Source organism: Cupressus sempervirens, chromosome 4 (assembly GCF_028749045.1).
Source record: "Cupressus sempervirens isolate cs-2001-9-10 chromosome 4, ASM2874904v1, whole genome shotgun sequence".
NCBI classification, from domain to species: domain Eukaryota; kingdom Viridiplantae; phylum Streptophyta; class Pinopsida; order Cupressales; family Cupressaceae; genus Cupressus; species Cupressus sempervirens.
In genome coordinates, this window is record NC_143121.1 from 662,026,793 (window position 1) to 662,046,494 (window position 19,702).

At 36.5% G+C, this 19,702-nt stretch overlaps 1 protein-coding gene across 1 annotated transcript; it reads left to right on the plus strand.

The window, feature by feature from the left end:
* The first annotated feature begins 1,416 nt into the window (after positions 1–1,416).
* On the plus strand, positions 1,417–19,215 carry LOC149562993 (uncharacterized). Its single transcript, XM_089826433.1, has 8 exons — positions 1,417–1,792; positions 1,887–1,949; positions 2,070–2,141; positions 4,256–4,320; positions 18,297–18,403; positions 18,509–18,558; positions 18,666–18,748; positions 18,830–19,215. The coding sequence occupies exons 1-8, from the start codon at positions 1,757–1,759 to the stop codon at positions 18,942–18,944; spliced, it is 591 nt and encodes a 196-aa protein (XP_089682559.1). The 5' UTR covers positions 1,417–1,756; the 3' UTR covers positions 18,945–19,215.
* The last annotated feature ends 487 nt before the right edge of the window (positions 19,216–19,702 follow it).

Consider the following 19,702-nt stretch of genomic DNA (forward strand, 5'->3'; position numbering starts at 1 on the left):
CTCGGTGCAACATAGAGGTATTGTACATATAAATAGATTTATTTGGCTCCCAAATGCAACCGATATGGAAAAACTTGATTGAAAAAATGACAAGATTGAAAGAGCAAGAAAGTTTTTAGACATGTATGTCAATGCTTGGAACCCTTGCGATGCAAGACACAAAAACAATACAATTTTTGGGTCTCCCCTGGATGATCCATGCTTGCTAGAAACAATTGAGATATTTGTTGCACTTATCTTGCGAATGACTATGAGGAAATAGAAAATTGAGTCCATAGACACTTTTTTTGCAAACAAGGAATATACTTGTGGAAGAAGGGGAAAAAATAGAATGTTGGTACAAATATCCATGGAAAGAACAGATTGACTCCACCTTGTCATGTGACAATGATGGGAATAAATATATGAACCTTCAATAAATGATGATAAGCTAAATAGAGATACTCTAAAATGAAAAACAACCCATACACAATTATGAGGAAAAAAGAGGAAGCACACTTGCAACAACTCTCTCTATAAAAAAAAAGGTATACAACTTTTCCTCGTGTCTACCACACATTACGCAACAAACAATTTCTTTGGAGATCTCTCGATGACTAAAATGTTTTCTTCTATTGTCAAACGAGTTTTGAGGATTTACCATACACTACAAAGCATATATACCACTTGACATCATGCCCTAAATAGACATCATCTTATGTAAGGTGATGATTGGAGGAAATGCATAAATTCAAAACTTGTTGACTATGCACACTCAAACTTCAAGTAACTGAAAAAAAAAGGTTGAATTGTTATAATGACCAAGTTAACATTGTATTTAGCCAACATGTAATGGAAAGTTTCTTTTAAATTTAATGCTAAGAATCTATTTGCGAGGCTTGGAATTTGGTGGTTTCATGTCTTAATGTTCCATTTATCCTTGAAATGCTCACTTCAAAATGAACATATTCAAGTTGTTCTAGTATGATTTATAATTCACTTTCCTTATTTCTCTTCTACGATAAATTATAGAATATATATTACTATCGATGCAACCAGAATATATATTATTATCGATGCAACCATTGCACCTCCTTTTAGTGAAAGTGTTGGTTATTAGACTATGTTATACTTTGTATAAAAATTCTTGATATACCTTATGAGCATAATTATCTTGTTTGAACAATTAACATTTTTGGTCTTATTTTATTCCATTGTAAAATTCCTTTCTTTTTTGTTTCAAAAGGATGAGCTCACAATTGTACAAATTTGACGAAATGGTGGTGGAGGGGAAAATCCTCCATTACAAAGATTAATAAATTTCCAGAGTTTGAATAAGGAGGCAAAGTCAAATGACAACACCTCCTCCGCCAGACCGAAGGATCGAATCACTTCCATGACAGTCCTTATATATTTGTAGGGTTTAAAATGGAGATTGAAATCCCACATTAAATAAATGCGTTAAAAACCTGCAGAAACGGAAGGGTTTTACGGCCCTCTAACCATCGTTTAGAAGTGAAAAACAGGCTGACCAGGTCTACTATAGTTGGTTCTTGTTATTGTTAGCAGCACGCATCTTCTGATGCATTCGAACTATTTCGTTGGTTAACAGTTGTGCTCTCTGGGCGTATTCCCAATAGGGTCGGCAGCTTTCAGTTACCGCACAACTGATTAGTCGAAGCGCCAACGCGAAGCTGGACGCTTTACTTGCGTTAACCCGCTCGTGCCACGGCTTAAGCGAGCTCTGAAAGTGAGCATCTCAGCTTCAAAGGCGAAGATGTTTAGGATTGGACAGGCTGTGCGCATGGCAGCGGTAGGCTAACACATAGCTCATGAATATTAGATTTCATTAGAGAATGTTCAATTGTTTATTGCAGTTTTGTAGACAATTTACACTGCATTTGCAGGTGGCCCTGGGTGTCAGGAGGACCAGTCCGGTGCCGCGCGATTTTTCAGTGGCCTTGAATTATGTAAACGATCGCTCAAACCATTATTTTCAGTTTTTTATTTATAAATTAAAAATTTGATTAGTTTCAATTCATTTGTTTGGGATGATTATAATCATTTGAATGATGCGATCACCATTACAGCATTTGGATTCTCAGCTTAAAAACCCCAATTTGCCATGGGATTTTACCGAGCTTATTAACCTGCAGCAGCAGGTAACGTTTTATTTGATGCCCCAATGCGTTAGATTAGCAGCATTTTTATATGGATGTATATTTAATGAAGATGTTATTTCTTTGGCTTTGCAATTTTTTAATCTCTTTATCTGTTTTAACTTGGCCTGCTGGGGAAGACATTTATATTCCATATAGAGGTCATGTATTCGAATCCGGGAGAGGGTCGTTATATGGGTGAACACAGTTTAAGATAGGCAGAACAAAATAATTGCCGTGGAATGCTTGTTTATGTGCGTCTTTGGCAGTTACTAGCGATCACTTAAAGTACCTATCATTCACCCTTTTAGAAAAAGTTGGTGGGAGTTCAAAGACTTAGGAGAGAGCCCCTCATCCTATGTTCTGATGAGCGTCCAGACGATAGCCCCAAAATGCCGCGGTACAATGACACTTTAGCTCAGAAGAACAAAAAAAGTGTGGAAACATAAAAAATATAACCTGTGATGTGCTAAGTAAATTATTCAGAGTCGTGTGAGATTGCAAAGGAGTACTTGCGACATGTCACGGAGGTGTAGAGACAAGGATTGATACAACAAAGATTAACCCACCCAAAAATAGCCAAAGCCCTTCTGATGTGATTGAATAAAAAATTATTGAAGGTACTGTATGTTATTTGTAGAAGTTCATGAAGTCATTATCTTCATTTATATGCCATTATCTACATTTCTGAGTGCTGCAATATGCATTTTCAGAACCAAAATATTTGTTTGCTTGGGAAATGTAACTTCTTATTATATTTGCTTCTGTTCAATATGGAAACTGTGTATGAAATGACCATAGCATTCTGCAAGTTACTGCTGTTCATGTCACACTACTCCAGTTTCATAATACTATCGAGAACTTTCAGATTGATTTTCTCTCATAACAGATAATACTGTGTAAATATTTGCCATTTCTTGGTTTATGACTATAGACATTTCTTCTCGCTGTTTTCTAGTTTTTGAAGTGCATTGCAAAGATGAATGGTATCTTTGCAAGATAAAATGAAAACAAACAGAAAACCTTTAAAACAGTCAATATAAGCAACACTATTTGACAAAATTACCCAGTTTGGAAAACTGAAAATTTGGGCAAAGATTACATAGATGATCTTACAATAGTTTTAATATCATCCAACAGAATGGATAAGTTTGTAAGCATCAGACCTGATTTCCAACTCAGAATTGATCCCAAGTAACAGGCTTCAATATGCCCAATATAACAATAGTTAATACGATTTTACAGCCACTAATATTATGATAATTTTTCTAGTTTTACATCTATAAACAAATTGCCTGCAGAATTCAAACAAAATTTCACTACAAATTGCCAATCCAAGATTTTACATATTTCATCAACAAATGAAGGCATAGGCCCAACACCACATCTCCCAGCACTCCAGCAGATCATATTAACTTTCTAGGACAAATGAAATGTCACACACCCAATACTACTGTCTAAAGTCCATGATTTAACTGTAATAAAAAAAACTTCTATGCCACGGCTCTCCCTTCCCCCCTGTAGCGTCATTGTATTAAACAATATATTTGCCTTCATGTTTACAACATATAAGAAGGGGTAAAAGGAGGTTAAAGAAAACAAAGTTTAGAATAATCTGTATGGTAAAGCCATCATCAATAAGGGTGTTAGAAAGTGAAGCTAAAATGGGAGTTGTCACAAAAGACAATTACAAGTTATAAATTTATATGCTGCCTCCACTCAGTTATTTTCTGCACTAATTAGATTCTACCATCTCTTGCTGCATGTTCCTTACATAATTTCCCAGTCAACGAATAATGCTTTGTAAACAGCTGGACTGGACACAGAAATTTTGAGGGAACACTAATATTAAATATATAACTCACACAATGACACATACAATCCACTATCCCTTGCTGGATGACAACACATCTTTAATTAAAATTAATTAGTCAATGTTTTGGGGTATGTATTCTGCTTGAGCTAGCAATCCTCCTTGCTAACATAATTTTACTTTGGAGTCTCATTGATTTGGTTGTTTATGGACATTCATATAATAATAAATTTGTTTTGATTATGCTGTTCTAGTTTTTGTTTTTAATTGTTTTCATTAATAACTCTAGGTTTGTTGTGAGCAGAAGCGGAGATTTGCATCAGAGGCAGTTAATGCAAATGATAACCACGGAGAAGACAAAAAGGAAACGCGGGTATCTTCTTATCCTTGCAGAGGCAACTTTTTTGAGAGAAAATTATCACACCAAGATCATGTCAACATATGTATACATATTCTACTAGAGATGTCTTTGGGTAGAAGGTCTTAGTTTCTATACAAGATTTCAACATTTGGAGTGTATCTTTAGTATTCTAGGAAAATGAATACAGGGTAGGAGGAATTTATTATGAATTCAACTGGTTTCTTTTTTTGGTTATGGTTGCAAAGTTCTCTTGTATGTCCATAAATTTATTTTGTTCAACCTCTCTTATTACTAGTATTGTCTTCTGCCTGTCAATGGTTAAATTGCCCTTGCAATCTTTTTTTTATAGGCTTACTTGGAAATTGTAGCAATTTTTGCATCACACATGTTTGTCAACTCCCAGTTATGTTTATTAAATTATAAACTATGTAGTTTCTTGCATTTACTTGACCCATTTGTGCTTTTTTTATGAGTTTCGTATGTGGCAAGTTTGCATGAACTTAAAACAAAAAAATGTTGCATGAACATAAGGGTAGTCATTTGAAGAGTAACTTACATATTCAGGCTCCAAATACTTGTGATTAGTTGAAGTTTTACCATTTTTTCATTGCTTCTGATGGTTCTGCACATTTCTTAATCCTTAATTTTTTGTTCATTTTACTGCAGAGGACCATTTTCTTCATGTTTTCAATAATCACTATGCAAACTAATTTTTTTGTGCACTACGCAGCTTAGTCTACCTATCACTCTTTTACTGAAATACTCCAGGTCATTTCCTTGATTTTTTTGCATATTTTCTGTCTTTGTGCTTTCTATCACCATTACAAAACCATTGTTTTTGGTGCAATATGTGCCTTGAGTGCACATTTCACTTTTTTGTTGAAATACTCCAGGCTATCAAAGAAGTAAGAGATATTCTACATTCAATAGACACAGATGAAGAATCGAGCGCAGGGGTTAGGGTTTAGGCAACACTAGAACTTCTGTTACAATGGCCGTTCTGGGACTGCATGGCTGTTTAATTGTAGGGCACAACAACAGTTTAACACAAGATTTAACGGGGATAACAAAGGAAAAACGATGGAAGTGTGGAGATAGAGTATAGGGAAGGACTTTCACAATAAGACATTCAACCAAAGTGCAGAAGGGCAGCAAAGTGATTTTAGGTGTGGGAGAAAGGATTTCAATGCATTAGGGATAGGGGAAGGTTTTGATTTTGGGAAGATCGGAAAAAATTCAAACCCATAGCACAACCACAGGAGTAGAATCAACTGGTAATTCCTGAAAGCAATAATTCTCTGGTTATTATAGTGTCTATTGATAACAAAGAGTGGAGTGAATCCATTAGCTATCTAAAAGACCATGCCTTTACGGTGAAATGGGGGGGAATATGGCCTACTTACACTAAGATTAAAGATCGGTATGCAAAACCCTAGGGCAAGTGTGTCAAGTAAAATCTCTATCTAATGGCTTTCATTTGGCGATCTGTTCTGTTGCAAGTGATAAGGAATAGTCTTTCAACAATGGTTTGTTCTTTATTGATTGCAGGTGTCTGTTTGCAGTCGACTGGTACCCGAACTTCAATCCACAAAAGGTGAAGGTTGATGAAATTCCAATATGGTTTAAACTACCGGATCTCCTACATGGATCCTGCTACCTTGGAATTACTTGGAGATCGACTTGGCTCTTAATGTCAAGCACGAAGGAGTACTTGACCAATAGGATTTGACGGTCTACACTAAGATATTGGTAAAATGTCAGGGTCCACATCCTATTCCGGATATCATTGAAATCCGGTCAGACGAAGGCATCTGGATAGAAAAATTAGAGGTGGATTCAAGTTGTAATCAAAATGTTGCTCAGCCAATGGAAGATGTAACAGAAAAGGGGAAGTGGCTGGAAAGGGATGTAGTAGTGGATTTGATTTTCAAAATCTCATATGAAATGCTTAAGAATAAGATGTAGGATTTGTCTTTGGAAGTCCTGTCCTCCTCTAGATTTGTGAATGACCAGGATAATCTAGGATTGGAATGAGAAAATCTTTAGAAAGATGAAATAGATACACTCTTGGCAATGGGAAATGCAATCGCTGTTGGAAACTCCTTGGAGCTAGGGACCCCTGAAGAAGAGGAAAATCATCTTGCGGTTCAAATGAGTGTGGATGACCAACACAAGATTCCAAAGGTTGGGGGTGATAGTGGGCCTCTACCTCTGTCCACACCTCTAGAAATAGCTCAAGCTAATATCCACACTTGAAAATCCAAAGTAGTTTTTAGACAAGAGGCAATGGGAAGTAATTCAAATCGGTCAGTTAATTCAATTGCTGAGAAGGATTTAAATCATGGTGGATTGGATACAAGTAGCTTCATTCTGGAAGACTCCCATAGGCCTCCACTGATTAATCAACCAGAATAGGGTTTTAAGGATATTCCTATTTCACCCATTAGAAATTTGGATATATCCTTTGTAGGTGTCAAGGACAGTAACAGGGAGCTTGAATTTGATTCGAAGGAATCATGTTTGGATGATTTGGAAGATTAGGATGTTCTTGAGCTGTCAAATATCTTAGATGTCTTTGAGAATAGGGCAGTGGAGCAAGCACAGGCCACAATCAGTAAAACAAATGTAGGAGAAAGAAAAAAGTGTGGTCCTAAATCCAATCAAGTCAAGTTGGCGATGGTTGAGCTGCAAACCAAACAAAAGTTTTGAGATTGGAAAGGGTTATGCTCTTTTCCGTGAATCATGAAGCTCCTTATATTGAATGTCAGGGGCTGCAATGCCTCTGACAAAGCTTGCTTGATCAAATGTTGTCTGGATCAAGTGAGGCCAGATCTGATGCTCTTTCAAGAAACAAAGCTTATTAAACGGGAGGATGTGGGTAGTTTAAGGTGTAAATTTCTGAGATGGAGATGTTGTTTTTCAGAGGCTTCAGGTGCTTTGGGGGGATTGGGCATTTAATGGAATGATGGGACGATAGAAGCCACTCTGAAGGGGCAAGATATATGTTGGCAGTGATCACGAATTGCTTCTACGCATAATTTTGCAAATATTCATGTAATTAATGTCTATGGTCCGACCAACTTGGCCCAAAAAAGAACATGGCAATTTCTTACCAACATTATCTCGACAAATCTGAATGAGTTGTTTATTCTATGGGGTGATTTTAATGCCATATTAAGTCCAGTGGAAAAGACAGGTGGTGACGGATGGACAGGACAGAGTCAACTGGGCTTTGCTAACTTTTGCACTAACAACGGTTTAATAGAGACTGAAATTAGAAATGAACAACTCACATGGACAAATAGGTGCAGTGGTTTTCGTTATATCGCTGAAAAGTTGGACAGATTTCTCCTGGCTGGGGATTGGGGAGCCTCAGTCTGAGTGTGTTTTGCAGAAATTCTACCTATTATGGGTTCTAATCAATATCCAATCTGTTTGAAAGTGCACGAGTATTTAATTCTTGAGCGTGTGCCCCTTTCAAATTTGAATCTATGTGGCTCAGACACGAAGGATTGAAAGATTTGATTAGGATGTGGTGGATGGATGCCCCGGTTAGACCAGGTAACAAATCTTTCATAGTTTGCAAAAAACTACAATATTTGAGGGATCAGCTCAAAATCTGGAACCATAGTCTTTTCATAATATCTTCACTGAGAAATTTAGATTGGAGAGTGATTTGGCTGCTTTGCATTCAACAGTCATAAAATTAGGCACAGGGGAGATGGAATTTCAGCTAGAATCAAATTTGAACAAACAATATTCTGAAATATTGGCAAGAGAAGAGGTTTATTGGAGACAAAAGTCTTGAGAAACATGGTTGGCCACTGGGGACCACAATACAATTTTTTTTCCCACAATTCAATGAAAGTCAAAAGATCTATCAATCGGATCTATTTTATAAATAGTGCCATAGGTGTAAGGTTGAGCTCCTTGGAAGCCATCATCAAGAAGTGGTGAGCCATTTTTATAATATTTTCAATTCAGAAATGCAGAGTGATCAAATGGACAGGGAGATATATGATGTCATTTCAGGAGGTTTACTGATAGGGAGATATTAGATACTCACATCATTTATGCTGATAGAACCAGATGCTAACTGCTCCCATCTCTTATGAGTAGGTTAAGTGTGCTCTGTTCAGTATGGGGGGAGAAAAGGCATTGGAGCCATATTTTATTAAAGATTCTGGGACATTTTAGGATAGGAGATTTATGAGGTTGTGGAAAAATCTAGGTTGGGTGGGTTTTTGCTCAAAGACTTTAACAACACATTCATTGCTCTCATTCGTGAGGAGGGTTGTGTATCTTTTGATGATTTTCATCCTATTTCTTTATGTAACACGGTTTACAGAATCATCCCAAAAGTTGTTGCAAACAGACCCAAGAAGGTTTTAGTCCATATTATTTCTAAGGAACAGTGGATTCTCACCTAATAGATCAATCTATGAAGGTGTTATAACTGCCCGTGAGTTTATTCACACAGTTATATCTGCAAAGTTAGAAAAGATGATGATTAAGCTGGATATCAGGAAGGCCTATGATGATGTTAATAGACCATTTCTCTTACAATTCTTGGAAAGGTTCGGGTTTTGTCAAGAATGGATTCGGTGGGTTAACAATTGTATTTCAACCCCTAGGTTAAGTTCTAGTCAATGGCAGCCCACAAGACCTCTTTGAGTCCTCGAAGGTTTGATATAGGGTGACTCCCTCTCACTCTTTCCCTTCATTATCATGGAAGAGGTGCTTGGCAGATTGATTGTAAAATACAAATTTGAAGGAAAATGGAAGGGGATTCAGATTGCAGTTGTGATCGACCCTTTAACATATTTACAGTTGGCTGATGATAGTTATTGATGAGGGCACAACCCAAGACAAAATGAACACAACAGGAAAGGAGACTTTTATTATCAGAAATGATATGTGTTAGTACATTTATTACAGCAAAAATAGATTCAACTATATACCCTATGGGCTTACAACATAATCAGATTCTGGTGGGCTTACAACATATTCAGATTCTGGAGAAAAATCTTTCCCAAAGTACCCCCTCCCAAACTTTACAAAAACTGCCTTTACAATGCAAGAAATGACCCTAAGTAACCCGAATTAGGTTTAGGGTTAGGAACACATTTTGAAATATGCCATTTGGCATCCACCGCCAAAGCAAAACGTTCTAGAAGACACGTCAAAAGTTGGTGCTAACTTTTGGAAGAATCCAGAAATGGTAGTCCAACTTCCGAGACGCATAACTTTTGATATGAGGCTCCGATTGACGAATTGTTTACATTTCCAGAAAACTCTCTGAGCGCTCTATATGCCTCCGAACTAGTTTTGCTCATCTCCTATTTTTCGGGCCCGTATGAGGCCATTTAGTGCCTCAAATCTGACATTGAAGCGTTCTTAGGAGGTCTCTAGACAACTTAAAACTGCAATAACTTTCAAACCGTAAAGCCTTTTGACTTGATTCTTTTTTTGGAATGCTTTAAATTACAAGTACAATCATCCCTCCAAGTTACACCCTCTGAATCATCATAATTATGGCTCAATTACAAAATAACCCATTTTCTACACTAGCACGACACAAACCTAAAAATCTAGTAGCGGAATTACGAGGGTTGGAGTCTCTATTTGGCCCAAATGGGTATTCAGAAATACAAACACATTAAACAAAGACTAACACTCAGCATATTTTTGGGTGATACAAGATTGCCCTTACACCATTGGATGCTCCTGCATCACTTATCTTGTTGGAGAGGCTTCTACTTGGGAAGCTTGAGTCATCAAAACACTACCCAATAGATACAGTCGAGCATCAGGGCAGTTTGTGAATTGGCACAAGACATAGATTTGTTTTTTAACACCCATTTACAGCTGCAAAGGAATACTATTCAAGTCTTGGGAATGAAAGCGGGTTAACCACCAAGCAAATATTCTTGGAATCCCACTTTTTGAAGGTGCATCTTGGGTCAACTTGTGGGAAAACCTTGCGGATAGAGGGATGGAAAAGCAAGTGGCTCACTTTTGGTGGTAGAATTATGTTACTAAAATCAGTTATTTCTGCAATACCTGTATTTTCTATGATATGCCTTAAGATTCCTAAGAAGGTGCTCAGATTGATTCAACAGAGGATGAAGATTTTTTTGGAATGGGGGGAGTGATGAGGATAAGAGACCACTATTGGCAGGATACCACTATTGGCAGGATAAAATATGTAAACCACAGGGTGTTGGTAGGTATACAAATTGGAGTCCAATGAATGAAGCACTAGGAGCTAAATTAGTATGGATGATGTATGCAAATCCGGAACTATTGTGGATAAAAGTTTTAAGAGCAAAATATTTAGACTGTCAGGAAAACAATCGCATCCTGACCATTAGGAGTCCTCCCAGAGGATCTGCACTATGGAATTTCATACTGGATTGCAGGTCTCTGATCACTAATCATCTAACATGGTAAATTAGGAATGGACAATAGGCAAATTTTTGGGAGGATTCTTTGGGAGGTCATTAGGTGCTATGGACAGTTGCTGGGCTGTAGGAGATCAAAACCTTTTTAGTGCAACATTGGGGAACTAAAGTCTGTGATTATCTAGAATTATGTCATACCCCTCTGGGAGAGGAATGGAGATGGAAGAGTTTGGATGGTTTAGGGCTTGCAGACCAGCATCTTCAAGCCATGCAAGAGATCTTTAATATCAAGGATATCATTAAAACAATGCAAGATGATAAACTCATCTGGTGTGCTGTTAAGAGTGGTAATTATTTGGTCAAAGATAGGATATCAAATTCTAGCAATGGATCTGGCAAATGAAAATTGGCCTACTAGCCTGTTTTGGGGAAAGGATTGTTTACCAAAAGCAGGCTCCTTTGCCTGGCTGGCAACCAAAGGTAGAATATTAACTGGTGATAGGAGAAAGAAATTAGGTGTACAGGGGCTATCTAGATGCAGCTTATGTGAAGAGGCTGAAGAGGATGCAAATCACTTGCTTCTGAATTTCCGGGTAGCCATGGAGGCAAGGAGAATGGTGCAAGGTAAATTAAGGTGGCAAGGCCCCTTGACGGGAACTTTGAAATATCTCTTTTCTTGCTGGCCAACTAGAGTGCTTAGATAAATTTTCTCTTGTATTTGGAGAATATGTCCTTCTACATAATTTGGGAGTTATGTAAGGAGCGTAATAGGAGAATTTCAAGAGAAGTATGAATTTCTTGATAGGATATTGTTCAGCATAAATCATTCTATTGAGGAAGTTGTTAGTGCTGTTTTCTTGAACATCTCACCAACAATGACATTCACAATGCTGATGGAACTTGTGGGAAAGGGCTGAAGGAACTTGACTGAGGTAAGGTGAAATGGCTGAAACCCAAATATGGCTGGATTAAGACGAATTTCAATGGGGCATTGGTGGCTAATGGAGGCCCTTTAAGTATAGGTTTTATATTCAGGGATCATATGGGGAACACAATGGCCCTTGGTGCTATGAGATTGCCAAATGGATCTAACAGTGCGGTGCAGGGCAAGGTTGCTTTATCAACAATTACAGTTGGCATGGCTTTGGGTTTTAAACGAACACATTTGGAGGGTGACTCTCTCCTGATTACAAGGGCAATTGAAAATGACAAGATTGAGGCATGACACCTTCAATTAATTGTGACTGCAGCAAGACATTCATCGAACAGTTTGGAGGATTTTAAGATTTCACATATTTGTAGAGAAGGCAACATTAAGGCAGATAGGCTTTCAAATTGGGCGTTGTTCTTTGAAAAAGAAATTGAATTTAAATTTGAAGACTTCAGACCCAATGGTCACCTAGACTTTATTAATGTACAGGACTAGGCCCTTTAAGTATAGGTTTTATATTCAGGGATCATGTGGGGAACACAATGGCCCTTGGTGCTATGAGATTGCCAAATGAATCTAACAATGTGTTGGAGGGCAACGTTGCTTTATCAATAATTGAAGTTGGCATGGCTTTGGGTTTTAAACGAACACATTTGGAGGGTGATTCTCTCCTGATTACAAGGGCAATTGAAAATGACAAGATTAAGGCATGATCAATTGTGACTGCAGCAAGATATGCATCGAACAGTTTGGAAGATTTTAAGATTTTACATATTTGTAGAGAAGGCAACATTAGGCAGATAAGCTTTCAAAATGGGCATTGTTCTTTGAAAATGAAATTGAATTTAAATTTGAAGACTTAAGACCCAATGGTCACGTAAACTATATTAATGTACAAGATGAGGTAACCCAGGTGTAAAAAAAAGGCGTTGAGTGGGCAGCAAGCTGGCTAGATGACGACATTCGACCCAGGGTGGCAGGTGTAGTTAATGCAGTTATCTTTTCATTGATTCAGTTTGTAAAATTTTGAAGTGACGGCAACAACTTTTTAGAAGAGTGAGGCAAATCGTAGACTGATTGTCTTGTCATCATACAGAGTTTAAGAGGCGAATGGACATCTCATAATTAATCCAAGCTTTTAAATGACAGGTGCTATTAAGAAGTTGTGGAGTGGTTTTTTAGGCGGGTTTTGGTTAGCAGCTCTGAGAGCCGAGTGCAGAGGAATAATTTTTTAAACATGGACGCAAACTTCTTTGTAACTACTCAGTTCAATAGAAAGGCTTCCTCTGGCCAATGAAGAAGAAAAGGTTGAGGGGTCTGTTAAAGAGTAAGTCAAAAAATGATGGTGGAAGCAGTGATAGACGTTCTAAGCAGGAAATTTGAAGAGCACAACTGGTGGTGGAGGATGAATATCAACATAGTGTTGATGGTTTTGGCATGGGGGTTGCAGCTTGGAGATGGCATTGACACTGAAATGGGTTGTCACCTCTCAGTTCGATGATGAGATTTCATAGACTTTGGATTCTATTCTGGAATGGCCGGTCCCAGGGGTTGGCACTGGCATTATAGAATGTTATGAAGATGAGAGGGATTTGAAGGAGTATGAGATTGTCCTGTTTGTGAGGTGGGTTGGAAAGAATGAGAAAGAAGCATATTTGGATGAGCAATGCGCAGCATGGCTGAAGCTTGAAATATAGACTCAGAGGCATGAGGAAGGGATTGCTGCTAATTTCCCGGTGGTTATTCCCCGATGAATGTGCACCAGATTTCAAATTCGAGCAAGTCGCCAAGCTCTTGGAATAAATGGTTAAACCTGTGGAAGATTCAAACCACAGGTTCTGAGGGGAAAGATGGATGCTGACGACAGGTTTCTCTTAAGTTTTTTTTGAATTTGACTCATAGGTTTGGTGATAGGCTTTCTGTATCTTGATAAATCTGATGTAAATGCTATATATAAGTTTATTGTCTACTGGGTTGAAAGCCTGTAAAATTAAATCTGTGTTGTAATTTAAAAAGGGATTATGGGGTCTGATGGTTTTTCAACTTATCTGGGGTCTAGTATGAAAATTTTCTGATGAAATTTTTTTGATGGAAGAGTCTATCACTCCATTTTGTAATCTGGTCTATTCTCTGATGCAATCTCTATAATCCTTCATATTAATAAAATATATAGATATATTACTGATAAAAAAAGAAGTAAGACTAAGAAAAAAAATCAGGCATAAATTAAATAAGAAAAAAAAATTCAAAAAAAAAAGATAAGTAAAGAGACCAAATCTATCATGTAGTATGATCCGAAATGTTGTTGATGAAAAAATATAAATAATTTAATCCAGAAAGGCAATTTTACAAGTCTATATATGTTCTCCCTCCTTGTATTGTAAGGTGCACAAAGCAATCCACATTTTTCACATGTTTCTGCTATAAAATCATGCATTTTCTCTGTTGAGGTGTTAATTTTTAATTAAATACATTTTATAATTGAATTTTGTAAAAAAAATGTTTCTTTAAGATATTTTAATTTGTAGTATTTTCTAAGTTGCCAAGTTTTTGTTGAGTATTTGTCATGTTGAATTTTTTGGGTTTGTTAAGTACTTTCCCAGTCCGATTCTTGGAACTATGATGGAATAATTGGCCTTGCAAAGTATGATTTATTGTTGTATGGCTTTGTGGCCATTAGAATTTAGTCTTCAGCTTAGTTCTAGCACAACAATGTCCCCTTTCTGGCACAAGTTGTATGAGTTTGTCGTTAGCCTATTTCTGCAATTTCTTGTAGGCTAACTTGGACATTTAAGGGGCTTTGAGACCATTTGATCTAGGTAGTTTTCATTGCAGGTCAATCCGAGGTGTTTGGATGTAATTTTGACATACATACTATTTATAGTAAGTCATTTAGGCATCGTTGTGACCTTCAGTGATGATATGTCAATGATAAATGTTTAATATTGACAAAAGGATTTTAATATCATTAATATGATTTATTTATTTATTAATAAAATTAGTTTATAAAGTTAAATATAAGTAATATATTATTTATATAAAATGTTTGGGGACTTGAGATTAAATGAAAAAGTATCGCCAAAAAAATTGAATTGCCATTAAATAGGGGAAAAAGCAATCACGAGAAAATAAGGGGAAGACAAAATCCCGAAAAAGTAGGGAAGGGCAAAAACTGATTTTGTTTATGCAAGGTGAGTGAATGAGATCTTACTAGGGCATTATAAAAGAGATTGAAAAGCTCTTTTTCAGCATGCTGGAAAATAAGAAATTTATAAATTTATTCGAGAGTTACTTTTCACTATGTTTTGTGAGGAAGAAATCCCCGATGAGTGACATTCTCTTCACTGTTGGATGACACAGTTGGGAGTATCTATGAGTGTATTCATTTCAAGGTAAAAATCAGATTGTTCGCTACTTTCATTTAATTGCGAGTTTCGGTTTTATTGGTTTCAATTTGAGGAGATTGAAGGCTGAGTTTATGGCCATACTGCTGTGTAATGAACTGCCTATGCTGGCAATGCTTATAAATTTATTTGGAAGAGTCTTTGGATGCTGTATCAAACTGGAAAAGCTCAGAACAAACCTATATCAGTCTGAAATAATCTACAGTAGACTGCATATGCCAGCAACCTACACAAGTCTGAATGGAAGCATCTAAACCCTAAAGTAAAACGTCATGTCTTACCAAGGAGGACATTTGTTTTTTTTTCTAACTTCTATATGTTTAACGTTTTAGTTTAGGATTTATCCAATACCAGTCTGGACAGGCTGTCTAGGTCTGGAATTATTAATAACAGGGTTCTGTACCATCTGAAATTTGAATATCCATTAGAAGCATCTGTCCTTACCTGAAGTTGTGCCATCCAGAGGTGGAATGCAAGCAAGGGATTATGAATATTATCTTTAAACTCATTGATCAATACAATATCTGGAGCAGCGATTGGGTATGCTAAAGCATTGTGATGTTTTTATTTTCTAAAGAAATCAAAGTAGTAATCTGCTGTTAATGTGTCTCAGGGTGTTTGAATAGAAGAGCTGTTTGGTTCAATACTGTTGATAATTAATGCAGTAAGCTGCAATATTATTATTTGTGTTTATCTGTTCATTTTATAAGTCTTACAAGCAATCATAAACTTAAACAAATCTGAAAGAAAATTAAAAGTTTAAACAAATCAGTTCGACACCAAGGGCAGCCATTACAAGCACGCCAAGATACTGGAACCTGTTATTTCTGAGAGCGCATGTGGGGCAATGCACCCTTATCTTGCAAATTTCCTAAAACAATAATTTTCTCTGTATGAGAGGTTTAAGAATTTTAGATAATGGAAACAAGGGGAATCATGCTTTTAAATTCCAAGCTTAATATGGGAGCTATAATGTCTGTTGGATCTCAGTAGATAAGCAAAATGAGTTACAGAGAACAAATACAGTCAAACATATTCTTTTTTAATTTTTGAATAAAGCTTTTTAGATATCATTCCTGGTTGGAGAATTTAAGGTAAGGGAAACAAGTGGAATCATGATTTCATAATCTAAGTTTTCAGAGGGGAGATATGTTGACAGTCTGGATCTCAGTTGATAAGCACACTCACATATAGTTTATATTACAGAGAATAAGCTAAGTTGCCGGTACAGGTATGAGCATGGTACAAGTAGGAGAACCTGGTACATGGGCACAGAATTTTATTGTCCTTGGATATGTGGGTTTGGGTATGTGTGTGTACACTCGCACAATTTATTTTATATACAGAATATTAAAACTAAATACATTTGATAGCATGATACTTCATTACTAATAAGTGCCAAATGCCAATTGATAGAACTTCAATATTATGCCATATCATATAATATATCTCATATTATGCTGTCTAAAAATTATAATTCTTTAGAATAAATTTATTGTGCATTTTTCTAAGTGCTTGCTTGTGGGTGTGCTCCTGCAGCATACTTGGTGCACCTAGTGGCGTACCTGGGCTTACCTGTTCTCGGGCAAATCTGGTGGAGGTGTGTGGTTCCCGGGGCATACGTGTAACTGAGAGAATAAACACAAACATATTCTCGCTTTTTTATTTCAAAAGAACAGCATATATTCCTAGTTGCCGGATTCATCCTAGACAGACCGGATCCAGATTTGTGCTTGGATCCGGGCCGGATCCTCAAGGATCCAAACCTCAGCCTGAGGATCCAGCACGAATCCGTGGCAATACAAGGCACAAAAACATAAAATCGTGAATGTGAATTTGCTGATTATCTTTATAATCGAGAAAATAGATCAATTATCAACTATACTAGATTCATAGATCCATACTAGAATCATAGATTCATACTATGAAATGATTTAGTTTTAGAATTATATGTATTTCTCTTATTTTTTAGTATATATAATGCATATATATTTATATATGTATATATATACACGAATCCTCCACATATCATATTTGGGGGAAAAAATCCCGAATCCGCGGATCCTATTCATGTGCCTGAATTGGGTTCGTTTCACGAATCGGCAATGAAGAAATTTATATTTGATTTCCACAAATCATTAAAATATGCATTGGACTAGACATCCAGTTACAGTAGAGAAAAATATCTGGGTGGAAAGGACCCTGGAATTTGAAAAGGTGACTAAATGCTAAAACACTGACAATATGAACATAACATGTGGGTGGCAGTAGGGTCTGAGAAAGTAATGTAAACTGTTCGATCCATATTGGAAAAACCAACTGAAATCATTATATGCCTGATTAAAAGGATGAACTAGAATTGGAAAAACCAATGTAGATTATTAGAGAAGGGCAAATCCAATAGGAGAATGTCTAGGGCTAATTGGGATGGACAATTCTAAAAGGAACTATTGTGCATCTCGAGAAACCTTTTTAAAACAGAAGGCCTAGTGAACTAGATGGATATAGTCTAACCAATTTGTCTACTTGCGTCTGGATCAGTGGCATCTAATGGTCACGTACTACTTCAGTGTTGGAGATAAGCTGGAAGACACATGAATCTTAGCATTACAAAGCTGCACATCTGTGAGTGACAGTCTCCCAAAGGAAAGTTTCAAGCATGGCATTTGTATAAAAAATTGTGTATGTTATAAGGAGGATTTTTAGGATGCTGATAAATTGAACAAAGAATTATTGGAGTCTAATATCCGATCCATGTGTGTGATGCCAACAAGTTGCTATATTTTTTGCAGCTTGGCTGATGAGTTTGAGATCCAATGGGGAACCGATTCCCCTTATTTATATAGTTGCAAAGTTCTTGACACAGTTGACTTGTATGTTCATTTATCATGCCATCTTATTCTATTGAACTTGTTGCTTGATTATTTACAAAAAGTATGTCCCAAATCTGGTAGGTTTGTCATTTTTAAAATACTTTAATGTTAGGTAAATGAGAGATGTTAGTTTAGTGTCTTTTTGGTCAGAAACGTCCAGGTATAGTGGCTTGGGATTTTGGTCTGTCTTATAGTTCGGAATACCTAGTTTTGAATCTATTTTCACCCAGATTGAGCTATTGTGTGCGAAAAATCTCTCAGCAACCAAAGATGGTTTAGCTGACAGGGCAATCTTTACAAAGATGATTGCATCATCTCCTTTTTGTAATATTATTTCAATTTAAATGCTAACTATTTGTTTGAATCTTTCAGAATCTCTGTAACATTTGTCGATAAAGATGGTGAGGAAAAGACAATACAGGTGCCAGTAGGGATGTCAATGCTTGAAGCTGCTCATCAAAATGATATAGAGCTGGAAGGTGTTTAACCAACACTATGACCAACCTTGCTGATGTTCTGCACTGCCCCTTTAATTGATGTATTGAATGTTTACAAGTTTTAAATGTTGTGCTTGGCTTGTTCAGGGGCCTGTGAAGGATCGATTGCATGTTCTACCTGTCATGTTATTGTCATGGTAAATTATTTACTATGTTCTAATAAATCAGGTCAAATTTTGAGATGGAGATGGTGATTATTTCTTTGATTTTTTTTCTCATAATGAACAGTTGTCTTCTGTTACAGGATGAGAATGTTTATAATAAACTAGAGGAACCGACAGATGAGGAAAATGACATGTTAGATCTTGCTTTTGGTCTTACAGAAACGTGAGTATATTTAATTAATGTAAATTAAACTTTTTAATGTGACTGCTACCAGATATGTAAATTTTTGCTTCATTTTTGTAGGTCTCGACTGGGTTGCCAAGTAATTGCGAAACCAGAACTCGATGGGATGAGACTTGCTTTGCCTGCTGCCACTAGAAATTTTGCTGTTGACGGATATGTTCCTAAACCCCATTAGTCCTAAACCACATTAGTTATAGAAAACAAAAAAGACAATGGATCGAGAATGTTTTTGTAGATGTAATTTTTGCCATTCATTTGTGAATGTGCTTGGCTTAGTCTCACAAACACTCAAATGTCAAGGAACTTTCATGTAGTGTTTAAAAGAGGTTTTTTTGGTTGTGTTTTACCATTCACCTTTTCTTCATAGTTCTTTTTGCAACTAGTCCTATTTTGCAGCAGCAACAGATTAAATTATATATATCTGGGGGTAAATTTGATCATTTTAATACCTGGTGAGAAAGTAATTTTTGCCAGCCTACGAATACTGAGGCCTTTATGAGAAATATTATCTGAAGGCACAATCTATGCAATTACATTTGACGAGGCTCTAATTGCATTGAATTTACTTCTCCAATCTTCCCCAGAAAGAATTTTTTCTCAGAAATAAATCAAACTCATTTAATAAATGCAAGAAACTTGGGAGTTGGTAATGGAAAGTGCTGAATGGTTGAACTTCATCAAACACACAAAGGAGTATTATAAGTTGAACAAAAATTCAAGTGCTATGTTCTCCAACCTCATTTTTCAGTAATATATTTTTAGAAGATCTAAGGTGTGTAACATTTGGTGAACTCTCTTCTTGGAGTGATGCTAGCGTAACACATTCTGGAGTAGGAAGTTGATAGGTTCTTGTTATAGTATGTCTTATTAGGACATCATTATGTCATTTAAAATTAAAGCAATTTAAACAAATATTAATTAGATTTTTAAGAT